Below are 13941 nucleotides of genomic sequence, written 5' to 3' on the forward strand. Positions count from 1 at the left end.
TGTCTGGTCCCCAAGCCAGTCGGGTGTGATGTCTAGGAGGTGTGAACAGAGGGCTTCTGACAGGTCGCCTTGCTCTAAGCCCAGCAGCATGGAGCCTCACTGTCCTGTCACTGATGTGGGCGTTGTGTCATACCCTCTACAGCTAGAGGGCACTCCTACTCTGTCCTGTTCCTAGTTTCCCTGTGCTTTGCTGGTCCTTCCGGTGTGTGTTTGTTTGGGCCTATATATAAGGTCACCCTTTTCTCCTCGCTCAGCATTGAGGGTTCAGATGTCTTGAAACCCGCCTAGCACCAGGTCGTCTCCTCCACAGCCTGAGGGCATAGGTTTCTACCCAACATCGTCTGACCTGCTGAGCCCGGGCTATTCCCTGTTTTGCTCTCCTGCCCTTTCTGACATCTGTGACAGCCGGCAGTTTCAGCAGCAGTACGGGTGGCAGATCTGAAACGATATCTCAGATGGACTGGTCTGATATGTCTGCCCTGCTCTGTTGTGCTCACTCGAGGGCGACCGGATCTTGGACGGTCACCTGTCCTGCCAGTCTGCTGAAACCTTTTCTGCAGTCAGGACACAGTGGAGCAATTTACTCCATAGTGTCTGGCAATGCTGGCACATGACATGCCTGCCTGCAGCATGCTAATGGGCCTCTCCCTTGCTTCTTGTGACATCTGAGGCATTATGAAATGCAAAGAAAACTGACTAAGTTTGGCCTTTTTCTTGCAGTGACCTAAGCTTTGAATTAAGGACTTGTTCCACTTGGACCTCGTTGGGTAAAAGTGCACCTAACGAGCTTTCGTGTGATTGGCAAATAGCAATGCCTCACTGCACAAGCTGTATTGCTGGTCAGAGAGCTTAAAACAAATTGACAACTTTTTGTGAAAGTACATATTGTAAACTATAACAATAGTATTCTCATTCCAGAAAATGTTGTGTTTTTTTCCATCCATATATTTTAAATATGCCTTTAATGACTGCTAAAGTTTGTTTCTTATTCATACTGCTCAAAAGTTTGCTTTCATTAAGAAATATTTAAAAGTCCTTGACCCTGGGATTCACTTAGTTCTGTGCACACCCAAAATTCCTGTTCAGGCCCTGGAAGGCAGACCCCTAGGCACTGGAATGATCTGACAACAAACTAGAGCCATCACCCTGAAGATTGGTTTCATGCACACATACAGAAGAGATACAACCTCTGTGTCTTCCATCTCCATGATGCCCACTGGTAGTCTGCTTTCCTTGGCTCCAGAACCTCAGCCAATAGCCTGATAGAGCTCCTGAGATAGGGAGCAGAATGTTCGAGAAAATTCCTGCTTACCTGGTTGTTGTGACTAACATCGATTTCTTTTGACTTCCACTACAATGCCTAAAATTCAAGGGTGTCTTCTGTAAAACTAAGGCCCAGTCTTTGCCTCCAAACCGAGACTATGACTGTTCTCTTGACCTTCTGTCTGGAGCTAAGCCCCATAGAGGTGGCCTGTACTCTCTCTTCCTCAGTCTACAGATGAATACATCCACCTATCCACACCACCAGTAGGGGATGGGTTTTCCTTTTTCAAAAAAAGATGGCTCTCTGCAGCCATGCATCCACTCAGCTCAAAGATTCCCTCGAAGTACTGGCAGGACCTATAATTAGTATAATGAACATGTCCCTTGCATCAGGCGTTGTACCTGATCAATTTAAGGTATTGGTTGTTAGACCGCTCCTTAAGAAGACAAATTTGGATCCACAAGTTCTTAACAACTACAGGCCTGTCTCAAACATCCCATTTCTATCTAAACTTCTTGAGAGAATAGTTGTGAATCGTATCTTGATTCAAATAATATAGTTGAGAAATTCCAGTCTGGGTTCCACCCAGGCCACAGCACTGAAACTGCATTAACAAGAGTCGTAAATTATATTCTGTTAGCTACTGATGCGGGGAATACAACAGTGCTTGTGCTTCTAGATCTTAGTGCCGCCTTTGACATGGTTGAACACTCTGTTTTGTTACACAGGCTTGAGTTTGAGGTTGGCTTATTTGGAACCGTCCTTAAGTGGTTTACTTCATATTTAAGTAATCGTTTTCATTATGTTCAAATATTTAATAATTGTACTGCTTCATCAATGTCACCAGTTCAATTTGGGGTACCACAGGGATCAGTGCTGGGACCAATATTGTTCTCTCTACATGGTGCCGCAAGGTAGGATAATACGAAAACATAATATTAACTTTCATTCATATGCTGATGACACGTAAATACACATTTCGTTTACACCAAAAGACAACTCTTCTATTATCATTTTAGTTAATTGCACTAAGTAAAGACTTGGATGTGTGAAAACTTTTTGTTTTGTTTTGTGAACTTATTAATGTTTACCAGTATTCAAATCCAAACTGAAGACCTATTACTTCAGCCTAGCCTACTCACACCTTACATTATAGCCTGCTGCAGCCACGGCTGCTGGTGCTGCTGTACATGCCATTGTGTGTCTCTATATTGGCCCACCAGGTAGATACATCTGTTCTGATCAAACTATCCTACTCTCCTCCCCACATGTCCAGATGGTACCGTCTCGAGTTGGATGCTGCATCACTGCCATGGATCCAAGAGAGACATCGTGGATATAGCTATCGTTTAGAAGGAATTTACTGGTCTACAGAGATCTGCATGGAGTGCTAACACACAGAAGACATGATGGATGGATTAATACCCACATAATTTCCTTTTTTAATTATATAATGTTAGCATGTCCAAATGGATTGAACAACCAGTTGACCTTGGACCCCTAGAGGTTTTTTTTCTTCTTACTAAGGAGTTTTTGGTTCCACTCCTCCATTGTCTTCTGGTCTTCTGTTCTGTATTCACAACATGTATTGTCAATTGCATTGTTAAGTGCCTTGGGGCAACCTTGTCGTGAAAGGTGCTATATAAGAATAAATTGAATTTAATTTAATTGAATGCATTGAGTACAGGGACTTCAACAAAATTACCTTAAGAAACTATCCTTACTATCTCATTACTCCTGGAGAAGGTCAGTCATGCCAAGATATTCAGTTAAATTAACCTGGGGGGGCCTACAACCTGGTCGGGAACAGAGACAAAGATGACTGGAAGACAGCCTGCACCAGTACAGGGCATTAGGAGTATTTTGTGATGCCCTTTGGTCTCTGTAATGTTCCAGACATCTTCCAACACTTAATGTCTTTCGGGACTGGGTTGACAACTTCAACTTTTTCTCTCTGAAACTGTCCAGCGCAGAGCTGATGTGGCCACTTGGAAACTGTTGGCAATAAGGATGGCCCGGAAGGAGTAGAGGCATCTCCTTCAAGGGGCTACTCATCCATTTGTGGTCTACACTGATCACCTAAACCTGCAGTACATTGAAAAGGCAAAGAAATTAAACCCTTGACAGGTGGTTTGGCTCCTATTCTTCTTCCATTTCAATTTTAAGGTATCTTATCAACCAGTGTTGTAGAATGGAATAGCTGACACCCTTTCAAGAATTCACACTCTCAAATAGCCACAGACCAGAGCCATTCATACCCATGAATTGGTGCCACTCTTTTGGACGTCAAGCAAGCATTGTCGGCAGCAATTGCATCAAATCTCATGCCGCCTGAAGCTCCAGCAGATAAGCTCTTTGTTCACCAACACTCCAGGTCAAGGGTGCAAAATGGGGTCACTCTTCTTGCAGGATTGCAGGACACCCAGGCATCCAAAGGATCCTGGAACTTATACATCCCTGTTGGCCCACCCTGAGGTCTGATGTCAGGGCCTTAGTTGCCAACTGGTCAGTCTACTCCAGAGCCAAAGATCCTCGTACAGCTCCCACAGCATTAATACTATAACCACCTCCAGTACAAGGGCATGCACTAGAATCCATATCCACAGATGTTATCATGGGTCTCCCATGTTACTAAGGTAATTCAGTTATTTTCACAGTTGTTGACTGGTTTCCCAAGGCCACGCATTTTATACCTCTCCTCAGATTGCCCAGATTGGCACCTCAATATTTCTGTCTGTATAAAATAATGGAATGTGTGAATGCCAAAATGTGTCAACTCACTCTTCCCTGACACCTTGGGCAATGGATTTCATTGACATTCTACAATCAAGATGCCTGAATCTTTTACACTGCCCATCGAGGGATCTGAAGAACTCTGGCCACAACTCATTTGACTCTAGAAGGGTGCAGGGGAGCCTCCAATACCTGGTACACTTGAGGTTCCCCAAAGAAAGGTCATGAGTCCATGCAGGAGAGCTGCAGGCTCCTCGCATGATCCATGCTTTCCATGTCCAGAACCTTAAGAAACCATGTTGGGCACTAGGAGAGCGCCCTTTAAGGGTGGGCACTGTCACTGCAGCTAGCACGGCTTGCAGTCATCAACTACCATGGCAAAAAACTGGATTCCCATGAGGGATTTTGAACAGCCTATAACCAGCTGAACTGGTGCCATCTGTTGCTACTCGCAATCAGCCCCTGGTAAGTTACTCAATCAGGGATATTTAAACCTTTCCAGGGTTTCATTTGGTGCTCTGACATCTAGTCTGTTTACAGTACCACAGATCTTCAGTTTTTCTGATCAGCCCATCCTACATTCCTGACTTTCTGTCTGCATTCCTTCCTTACACTGCTGACCTTGTCTTTGGATCTTCCCTTTGCCTGACCTCATCTTCTGATTATGTTACTGAACTCTGCCTGGTTTATTACCATGGCTGCAAGCTGCACTGTTTTAGTCCCTGCTCTTACTTGAGCCCTGCCTGCTTCATCTTCAACTAGTCCTTCAATTGCGTCCTATTCATCCCGGCTCTAGCTCCTGGATTCCTCAGCCTGATTACTGACGCAACTCATACCAAGTAAGCAGCTATGACATTCCATCCTATATAAAGGACTCTCAAGTCAATCTATAGCAACTATCTGTCTCATTGCACTTTGGTAAGAACCTATTATGAAACATATTACACGTGGATTTACAGATAACCACATAATATATATTTTTAAGGCAAAAATGTCTGAAAATTGTGTGTGTGATACAAAAGCAGTGCTTTTTAAAAGTAATGGAATATTTAAAAACTATTGTGATGTATATCTCTACAAAGAATTTTAGTGATAAACATTAAAACATAAATATTTGTTTTGTTGCTAAATACACAGCTGTGCAAAGGTCTTACCCATCTTAAACACAATCAGTGTTTACTATCTATGTGTGTTAGGAGGACAAACAATTTGCTTTAAGTCTCTCCTGTTGTAACAGTAGGAAACACAGCTGAATTACTAATAGGTAGTTACTACTAGTGCTTAGTTTGAATGAGATGAAACCAAATTAAAATTTTTAATTTACTTTGATCGGAATCTTCAAAAACTCATCACAACAACTCAAGGCAACGTATATACGAACAGCCAATATGAAGTGTTCAGGAGGGATAACAGCAGCCAGGTTCAATTGGCCTCAGCTATCTTAAATTGTAATCATTCCTAATGTAATTTCCTCAAATTAAAAAACGATAAACTATAGGTAAGGTAAAACTAAAATTAATTTCTCATTTTAAAATGTTGCACCAATGTATATTGGCCAAAGTCAAAATGTGAACTAGTGAATTTCAGCACAGAATGTGTCTCAAGGTTTGCTGAGGGGGGAATCATTAAAATTGTAATTTAATTTTCATTTATTTTCATGTCATTTTTCAGCAATTTTCTATCTCATCTTTGCATGTAATATGCCATCAGTAAGCATCAATCAGATCATTTTAATAAAACTGCGTCAAACTGAGTCTTGTATTTTAAAAATTGAATACCTTTAAGGGAATTTAAGAACAAAAAAAGCACAAGTAGAACTGCTTAAGAATTGTATGTATCCTTCAGATGTGGTTATCTGCCTAAGCATTCTAAAGAGAAAGAGCAACAAAAGACAGATAAAGAACCAAAAGGTAAGAAAAACTACCTTATCTTGAGCAGTATCTGAAGGTTTTACATCGATATGAAAATCTGCTGTCTTTTTAAACTAATTGAATGAAATACAAAAAAGCACAGGTATTTTAAGTTTCAAACCTACTCTGCTGTATAAGAGTGTTGTTGTGAATTCCTCAGTGTATTTATTAAGTGATTTCTGTATTTTCTTTTGTCTAAACAGTTCAAAATAAGTGATTAATTAAGCTTAGACAGGTGAGAATGGCGCTACAGAATATTAAACCCCATGTTTTGGAAAGAGATCCTATTTATTTTGGAACCACACATGACAAAATATGACTAAGGATATTACCCTGACATGCCGGTCAGCAGCTCTGTGAACTCCTTGCACGGTTTTTGCCTTTGGCATCCCCTAAAAGTAGGTCTTCTGAGGTTGTCTATCCAAAGAGGGCTGCAATTTAGTGGCAGATGGTTTTTCTACTCCTCCTTTACAATGCAATTAAGAGTGAGAGCAAAACAACTGTGGCACCATGGTCTAGCCAATCAGTGAACACAAATGTCAGTAAGCATCTGTGGATTACCAAATAATCCCTGCATGTGTCCCTGTAAACCGACTTCTTGGGACTCCTACTTGAATGTTCTCTGTCAGGAATACGACAGTCGTTGTACACTTTGTTGAATTCACAATGAATACATGCGTTTCTGTTATTGTGCAGCACTATTAGTTTTTTAACGAGATACATTTCTCTATGCCAGTTCCCTGCAAACTAATAACATATTTAGACGGTGTAGAGGCTTGAATGAAAATCAGAAATAACTTTGGTAAGTATGTCCCCTTATAATACTAACTAGTCCTTAATTAGTGTGTTAAATACATACAAACTGCTAAGGTTTCATTACAATTGACCCTTAATGACTGAATTTAACAGGTGGCACTATTGTGGCTGAGAAATCCCTTTGCTTCCTAAATGGAGGCAAGGCAAGATGCTAAAAGAGATAAGAACCATAAAAGTATTTTATTTCTTTAGATCTAAGTAGGGAAATCACTAGCCCATTGCTAGCCTTATTAAGATAATTAAAGTATTAAATGAAGTGTACTATATATACACAAATATTCAAAAGATATTACTACATTAATATTGACAGTAGTATATACTGTATTACTTAATATTTGGTTTTAATAAAACCAAAATTCAGGAATTATTAATCATTGTTAACTTTGAATAAATACAGTCAATGTTACTGTATGTCACTTTAATCAACTAACACTATTAATGAAAATTATTACCGAACAGACACTTTAGGCCCAAAGGCCTCCTCTCATTTGCAGCCTTTCTAATGTTTGTGAGAATAAATCAGATTGTAAATGCCAATTTTTTTTAAATGTGTAATAGCCACGGAGTTAACAGCTTCTGAAGAAACAGTGCCTGGGGATTGGGGTGGCAGAGCGGCTAGGTCCTGGGTTCAATTCCAGGCCTGTGGAGTTTGTATGCTCATATTTGTGTGGGTTTTCGTCTGGTGCACCATTTTCCTCCCACCATCCAAAAACATGCTGTTATGTTAATTGGCTTCTGGGAATATTGTGTCCTGTAATAGACTGGTGTCCCATCCAGGGTGTATCCTGCCTTGCACCTCTTGCTTGGTCAGGATAGGCTCCAGCTTTCCCACAACCCAGTTTTAAATAAAGTAGTTAGAAAATAGATGGAAGGAGGTTGTGCCCACCATTGATCAACCAAGCTGAAACTCAATAATTTGAAATGTTAATGGAGAATGAGAGAAAATAACACTGGTCCTCAGTGCTCAGTTAACTAGAATGTCAAGGAAACCTGATTTACTGCCAGATTGTGAGACAGGTGACTGTAGAACTCAAAACAGTTTTAAATTGTTGGTTGCATAGCTGTGACAAATTTATCTTTGGCCATTGCAATGTAGTGTCTTTCCTATGGCATCTAATTTCATGAAAATGGAAAATGAGGCATATTGTGTTTAGTTTTTTTTTTAAACCTGAAGTCTCAAACTGAGAAACATCTTATTGTTAAATTAATTTCAAAAGTCTATGAGAAAAAAATTTAATTCCATAAGTATCCATACCCATGAACTCCACTTTTGGTGGAAGGGACAAACCTGGGGAACAATAACAGCTGCAAGTTATTGTCTTTCAACTCCGGTTACTTTCAGTTCTTATTTTTAAACCATTCCAGTGTAGATCTGGCCTTGTGCTTTGGGTTACTGTCCTGCTGAAAAGTGACCTTTCCTCAAAAATACACCTCTACTTCACCACATCTTTCATTCAGCCTTGACATACTTACCAGTCCCTGGTGATGAGAAGCAGAATTATAATAATACTGCCACCAGCATATTTGACAATAGGGATGGTGTTGATTGAGTGATGCACTATGTTGCGTTGTATCGGATGTAATCTTTTGCATTTAGACTAGGAAGTTCCTATTTTAGGCTTATAGGATCACAAAACCTTTCCCATGTTTGCAGTATCATTCAAAATTGTTGCAAACTCTTTTAAGGAGTGAGAGGAACTCACAATTTTGTAGTCCTTTCATATTCATCGTTGATATCAATTCCCCTCCTTAACAGGTTTCCTCCTTGCCCAGCCACTCAGACAGGAAGGACAGCCTGATCTAGGCAGTGCATGGGTGGCATGATATACAGAAGCTCATTTATTTTTGCATGTAGTGCTCTTCCTAAAAAGCACTTAACTTATGGAAAATCTAGAGTCCAGGGCTTGTGCTCATTCAATGAAGTGCCACTCACGTTAACTCAATTTAGGGGTTCCCCAATCCTGGAAGCCCACACATGCCGCATTTGTTATAACCGAGACTTGGTTCTTAAATTCTGAAGTGAATTTGAAGTTCATTGTTGCCTTTTCTAAGTAGATGAATCCCAAACTCTAAAAAATCCCCCTCACACCATTAAGCTCAGAGGGAGCGGTGTTTAGTTTCAATGCATCATGAAGTGAGTCTTGAGGTCAAGAAGCTCAGCCGAACCAAAAAATTAAGGTCTAGCTAAAAACTTAATACCAAAGGAAAGGCTACTACAGTGCATCTACTTAACAGTCATTGCTATAAAAGGACAAATTAAGGACACAAATACACCAATTAATTTTCACTAAGCATTTTACTTATAAAAATACAAAATTTAAAAACGTTTCCATAGGAACAGTGTAAAATGCAATCCCATCTCTTTCACATCCATTTTTGAAATATAAACTGGCTTCCAAGTCTTAAGTAGAAGGCAAATATGTATGCAAACTCATAATTAAGGTTTCTACATGGAAGAGGAGATTTTATTCTGGATCTGTAACAGCCCACTCCCTTTCAGGAAAAACCTCCTCAAAAATCCTAATGCTGTGAAGTTTGAGAACATGTCATGCTCAGCAATTTATTCCACACACCTGACCAACTACTAAAATCCAGTTATTTGCAGGAACAATCACGGTACTAAATCTCAGAATAAAGTTGGTATGACACACTAGGAGGTAGAAGAGCAGTTTTTCTTCCAAGACAAAATGCCAAGCTTACATATAGAAGTACTACATACAGTTGCCTTCACTCTGCCCATTACTGGTCCCTAATGCTACTGCCCCCTTCTCCTCCCTCCCAGAAAAGCTGGTTACAGCACACGTGTGGAACACGAGGTTGAAGGAAGCTCTATTCCACTCTCCCAGGCGCAGCATATGGGCATAGTGCTAGGACACAGCTCCTCCACTGGCTGGATCAAACCTTGCTCCTGGATTTGTTGCATCAGTTGCCTTGATGGGGGGGAGGAAAAAAAAATGGTAAGGGATCAGAATTATAAAGATGGGAAGTCCCATATTATGAACATATTGTGAATTAACCATCTAGTACTAACCAGGCAGGCCTTGACATCACGTAGTGAATGTCTGGTTTCTGGAACCCATTAAAGGTGGATGATGCAGCCACTGTGTAGGCTCCCATGTTCTCAAACAGCATCCAGTCTCCAACCTGGAGTTCTGGCATACCGCAAAGCTCAACAATGCGATCCAGGCCATCACACGTTGGTCCCCAAATGCTGCAGGAGAAGAACTTTTCATCTGGCTTTGGCTTCTGAAAGAGAAAAAAAATAAAATTGAGTTTCCATGCAAATAAATGGTATCGAGGAACCAACCGAGAAGTTGGAAAAACCTTTTACCTTATGGAGAACAGGTAATACATGGGCATGGTCATACAGAATGCAGTTGAAGGACCCATAAACTCCATCATTGACATAATACATCAAAGTTTTGTCATTGGTCCCATCATCTTCATCTAGGAGAGAAGATACGGGACAATTATGAGCTGAACTATTCAGACTTTTAAACCTCATTGTTTGCATTTACCCACAAAACAAAAAAAAAAATGTAGACACCCTTCAAATCAATTATAAGCACAATCCTTACCATCAGAGGCCGACTGTTCCTTCAGGACCACCTTCTTGGCAATGATGTTGACTGCTAAGGTATAGGCAGATGCAACATAGTATCGGCCTGGTTCAGCAATGATCTGGACTCCAGAATCAGCAGGGAAGTACTTATCAAGGGCAGGATTAATTACAGCAGTTATCTGAGAAAGGAAAAAAAAACAAACATTTTAAGTGATCAGCCACGGACAGTTCCTGCACAGTAACAGACCCAGGTCTCAGCACTGCCCCTCACCTCCATGTTATTTACTACATTTGTCGAATCAACATGCATTTTCATGTCACTCTAAAGACTTGCAAAAAAACTCACAATAAAAAAAAGTAAACACCTGCTAGCCTGAGTGTTCGATGGCAAATCTGTACTGTTTTGTCAACCCAATGATAGCGCATAGTGTACAGTAAGTTAGGATTAAAAATAAAGTCAGAGCATCCCCCAAATCAGGTTATTAAAGTCCTTCTCCCATAATAAACTTAAATCAAGTTACCTCTTCAAACTTAAGTTTCACATCCTCCGAACCAGGAAAGCCACCACCAATATCCAGGAGCGTCATGTTGAACCCAAGTTCTTCCTAAAAGAGAAGATATTGCTTTACAAAATTGCCCATTTTCAACTTCAAGCCAACACTTTGACATTGACAGCTACAGAAGTTCCAGATTATTGCTTTCGCACTAAATGAAGTCCAAAAAGACACTAGTAACACACTTAACATACTTACGCCCATATCAAAGACACAGCGAGCATCAGAAATGGCTTGGCTGAAAGTGTCTGGGTCAGTACAACCACTTCCCACGTGGAAGCTAGGTTTAAGAAAAACAAATTGTAACCGAAAAACCAGGTATTAAGTTGTAGAACGTTACACAAGCTAAAGTTTAAAAAGAGAATTCAGTTTCTCTATACAATGCTGAGATAAAGACCTTCTCACATATGTCAGCTTTACACATTAAGGGAGATTGTCACTCTTTCCAAATCACTATTTACCTTACACCAATGATGTCCACACCCAGCTCCTTTGCCCTTTCCAAAAGGAGACGGCTAGTTTTTAGCGTAGCTCCAAACTTCACACTCAAGCGGCAAACTGCCTTGGAGTCATCTGTAGCAATTCGAAGAACCAGCCTGGAGATAAGCAACATGTTTAACATTAAACAGTGTATTGACTCAGCAGACCTGGGAGAAGTAGGGGAAAAAAAACCCCAACAAAAACGTACTTTGCATTGCTATGGCTTCTTGCCACTTTCATCAACTCCACTTCGCTATCAAAGGTCATCTTTTGCACACCCTGGGCAGCAGCATATTTAATTTGCGAAACTTGTTTGCAAGGGTTTGCATAGATGATCCTCTCAGGGGAGACTCCAATGTTCTGAACAAGCTGAATTTCAGTCTGTGGGGAAAGAAAGGCATCACTGGTTAATCCCCCCCACATCTCAGTGATGACTCGATACTTGAAAACATGCGACGGTCAAGCCTCCATCACTGAAAAGCGGATATTACCTTGCTAGCACAGTCAAATCCTGCCCCCAAAGATGCAAGGGTCATCACCACAGCTTTGCTATCATTGCACTTCACAGCATAAAATGGAGTGACGCGGGGCAGGGCTCTGACCCATCGCAGGTGCTTCTTAAGGACATCCCCAAGGTCAGCAACATAGAAGGCATCCTTGTCATCCTGGAAAGACCAAAGCCATTAGGTTATGTTAAGAAGTACAACAGAAGGCAGCAAAAAAGAAAGCAGGGTTTTCACCAAAATGACTTACAGACAGGGAAACTTCATTGATTTTTTGTTCGACGATGTCTCTGGCAGTGAAACCTTCATCGAGGAAGGCAAAGTCAAACTCGGCCGAGTTGAAGACGCTCATTATTCCAACTAGACTGCTGGGGTTCTCTGCAGTAGAAAAGGTAAGCCTTAATCAGAATATCAGAGCTCCCCCCTCCCTCTACCGTCTCAGGTAGAGGTCTGGTAGACTCCCCAGGTAACAACTAGCTTTCAGTTGTGCAATCAAACAGGAAAAACAGAGTTAAGGCTGACCCTCCCCCCCCCATAAATACAATTACAAGAAAAGCAGACAATCTACTTGTACCCAAATCTCCATTTTAAGATGTCTACACTGCAATGCGAGTTAGAGCTTTCAAAAGATTTTAAGTCTATAACTTGCCCAAGAATGATTCTTAGCTCTTGGTAGCTTGCTTTCCTCAAAAAATGCACTTTCGAACCAGATAAACGTGAAGAGACTGTACACATTTAAAACCCTTATAGTTTTATAGGGCATAAAATAAAGGAACTTACACAGATGAGAAAGAGATGGGATCGGCAGCAGGAAAACGGTCAGCCAGACAACCAGGGCGGCTCACCAGTGAAGTTGAAACCTTTCAAATAGGAAGCAAGGCCAGGGCCCTCTAAGAAGCCGATATCTGCTTTCCTGAAATGAGCGTTCTAAGGGAACAAGAACATTTTTTTTTTTTAATCTTCGCAAAGATATTCGCGTTACAAGCCTAAATTGATGTCCCTACAAACCCTGCCGACGGAACTCAGCCCCTATTTTGCAGTCTTGAGTCTTTAAACTGCCATCCAGGAGCTTTTTAAAGGATATAAAAACGGCAGGGGGACTGCTCCCGCGTACACGCGTTTAAGACTCATTTACACTAAGTATAAAGGCGGGGGGAAGTCGCAGTTTGCATATTTAAAAGGGTCAAGTCGCAGGATATACACCCCCCCCCCCACCACCACCCTGCAAAGACCTACGCACTGCAGAATGAATAGCACGTTATCCAGCCGAGCCGGCAAACGCAAAGCCCGCCCACACAAAGGGGGGGGACAAGATAAAGGGAGCCAATGGGTGGAAGGGATTCGAGACTGGAAGAGGATTGACTGGAGTGAGAGCCAATGGCGCAGAGACGGGCGAGGGAGGCCGCTGCTTCTTTAAAACTACAATGTGTTCAGTCAGGAGCCACGACCATTTTCATTCAAAGCCATGCCTTTTCGTCTTCATAAAGAGAGCCATATATTCCATTTAAAAAAAAAAAAAATCTACTTAGAGGGGTAAAAAAAAAATACATTAATGTGACTAGACTGTTCAGTTCCGCGGAGGAAAATGTAGTTTTTCGAGCTCCTCCCCATCCAAATAAAGGATTTAGTAATTCTAGAGAAATTCGTCATTTTACCAGTACCTGATGAGATTGAAATAACTGTGGTACAAGAATCCTACCACGGATGTTCCTTTTAAAACACTTACGATGGTTTAAATGTTGAATTCAAAACTACGATCCTATGTCGATATACGATCGAATTTATAATTTACTTTAACGCTAAAGAAACCGCGGCCGTAGGCAATTCAAACATACTGACGGGAAGATTTATCTAGCAAAAAGAAAATAAATCTCACCTTAAAAAGCATTTACGAAGAGTATGTCCATTAGCCCAGATGACTTGAAATGAGAAAAAAAAAATAGACCCTGACCTACTCCCTTCCCCGAGCTTATCTTACAGCTGCCTGAAATGAAAAGACACTAGTAACTGCTTGTGGGTTGAGGCTTTTATATCCTCTCGGTTTCCAGGGCAACGCTCCAGCTGGAACCGGCTGAGAAACCAGTTTGCTCTTGCTGCGTTTCAGGCCACATGCTCTAAG

The 13941-nt window shown here is 41.2% G+C and overlaps 1 protein-coding gene across 1 annotated transcript; it reads right to left on the bottom strand.

Moving 5' to 3' along the window:
• Positions 1 to 9000: 9000 nt before the first annotated feature.
• Positions 9001 to 13837, bottom strand: odc1 (ornithine decarboxylase 1). The gene is made up of 12 exons (XM_088937629.1): positions 13699 to 13837; positions 12603 to 12749; positions 12073 to 12200; positions 11811 to 11984; positions 11528 to 11700; positions 11301 to 11435; positions 11038 to 11119; positions 10807 to 10890; positions 10302 to 10464; positions 10055 to 10170; positions 9755 to 9969; positions 9001 to 9653 (listed from the first exon to the last, which is right to left on the bottom strand). Exons 3-12 carry the CDS (start codon positions 12172 to 12174, stop codon positions 9515 to 9517), a joined length of 1383 nt encoding a protein of 460 aa, XP_088793755.1. The 5' UTR covers positions 12175 to 12200; positions 12603 to 12749; positions 13699 to 13837; the 3' UTR covers positions 9001 to 9514.
• Positions 13838 to 13941: the final 104 nt, after the last annotated feature.

Source organism: Atractosteus spatula, chromosome 2, assembly GCF_055471065.1.
Source record: "Atractosteus spatula isolate fAtrSpa1 chromosome 2, fAtrSpa1.hap1, whole genome shotgun sequence".
Taxonomy (NCBI): domain Eukaryota; kingdom Metazoa; phylum Chordata; class Actinopteri; order Semionotiformes; family Lepisosteidae; genus Atractosteus; species Atractosteus spatula.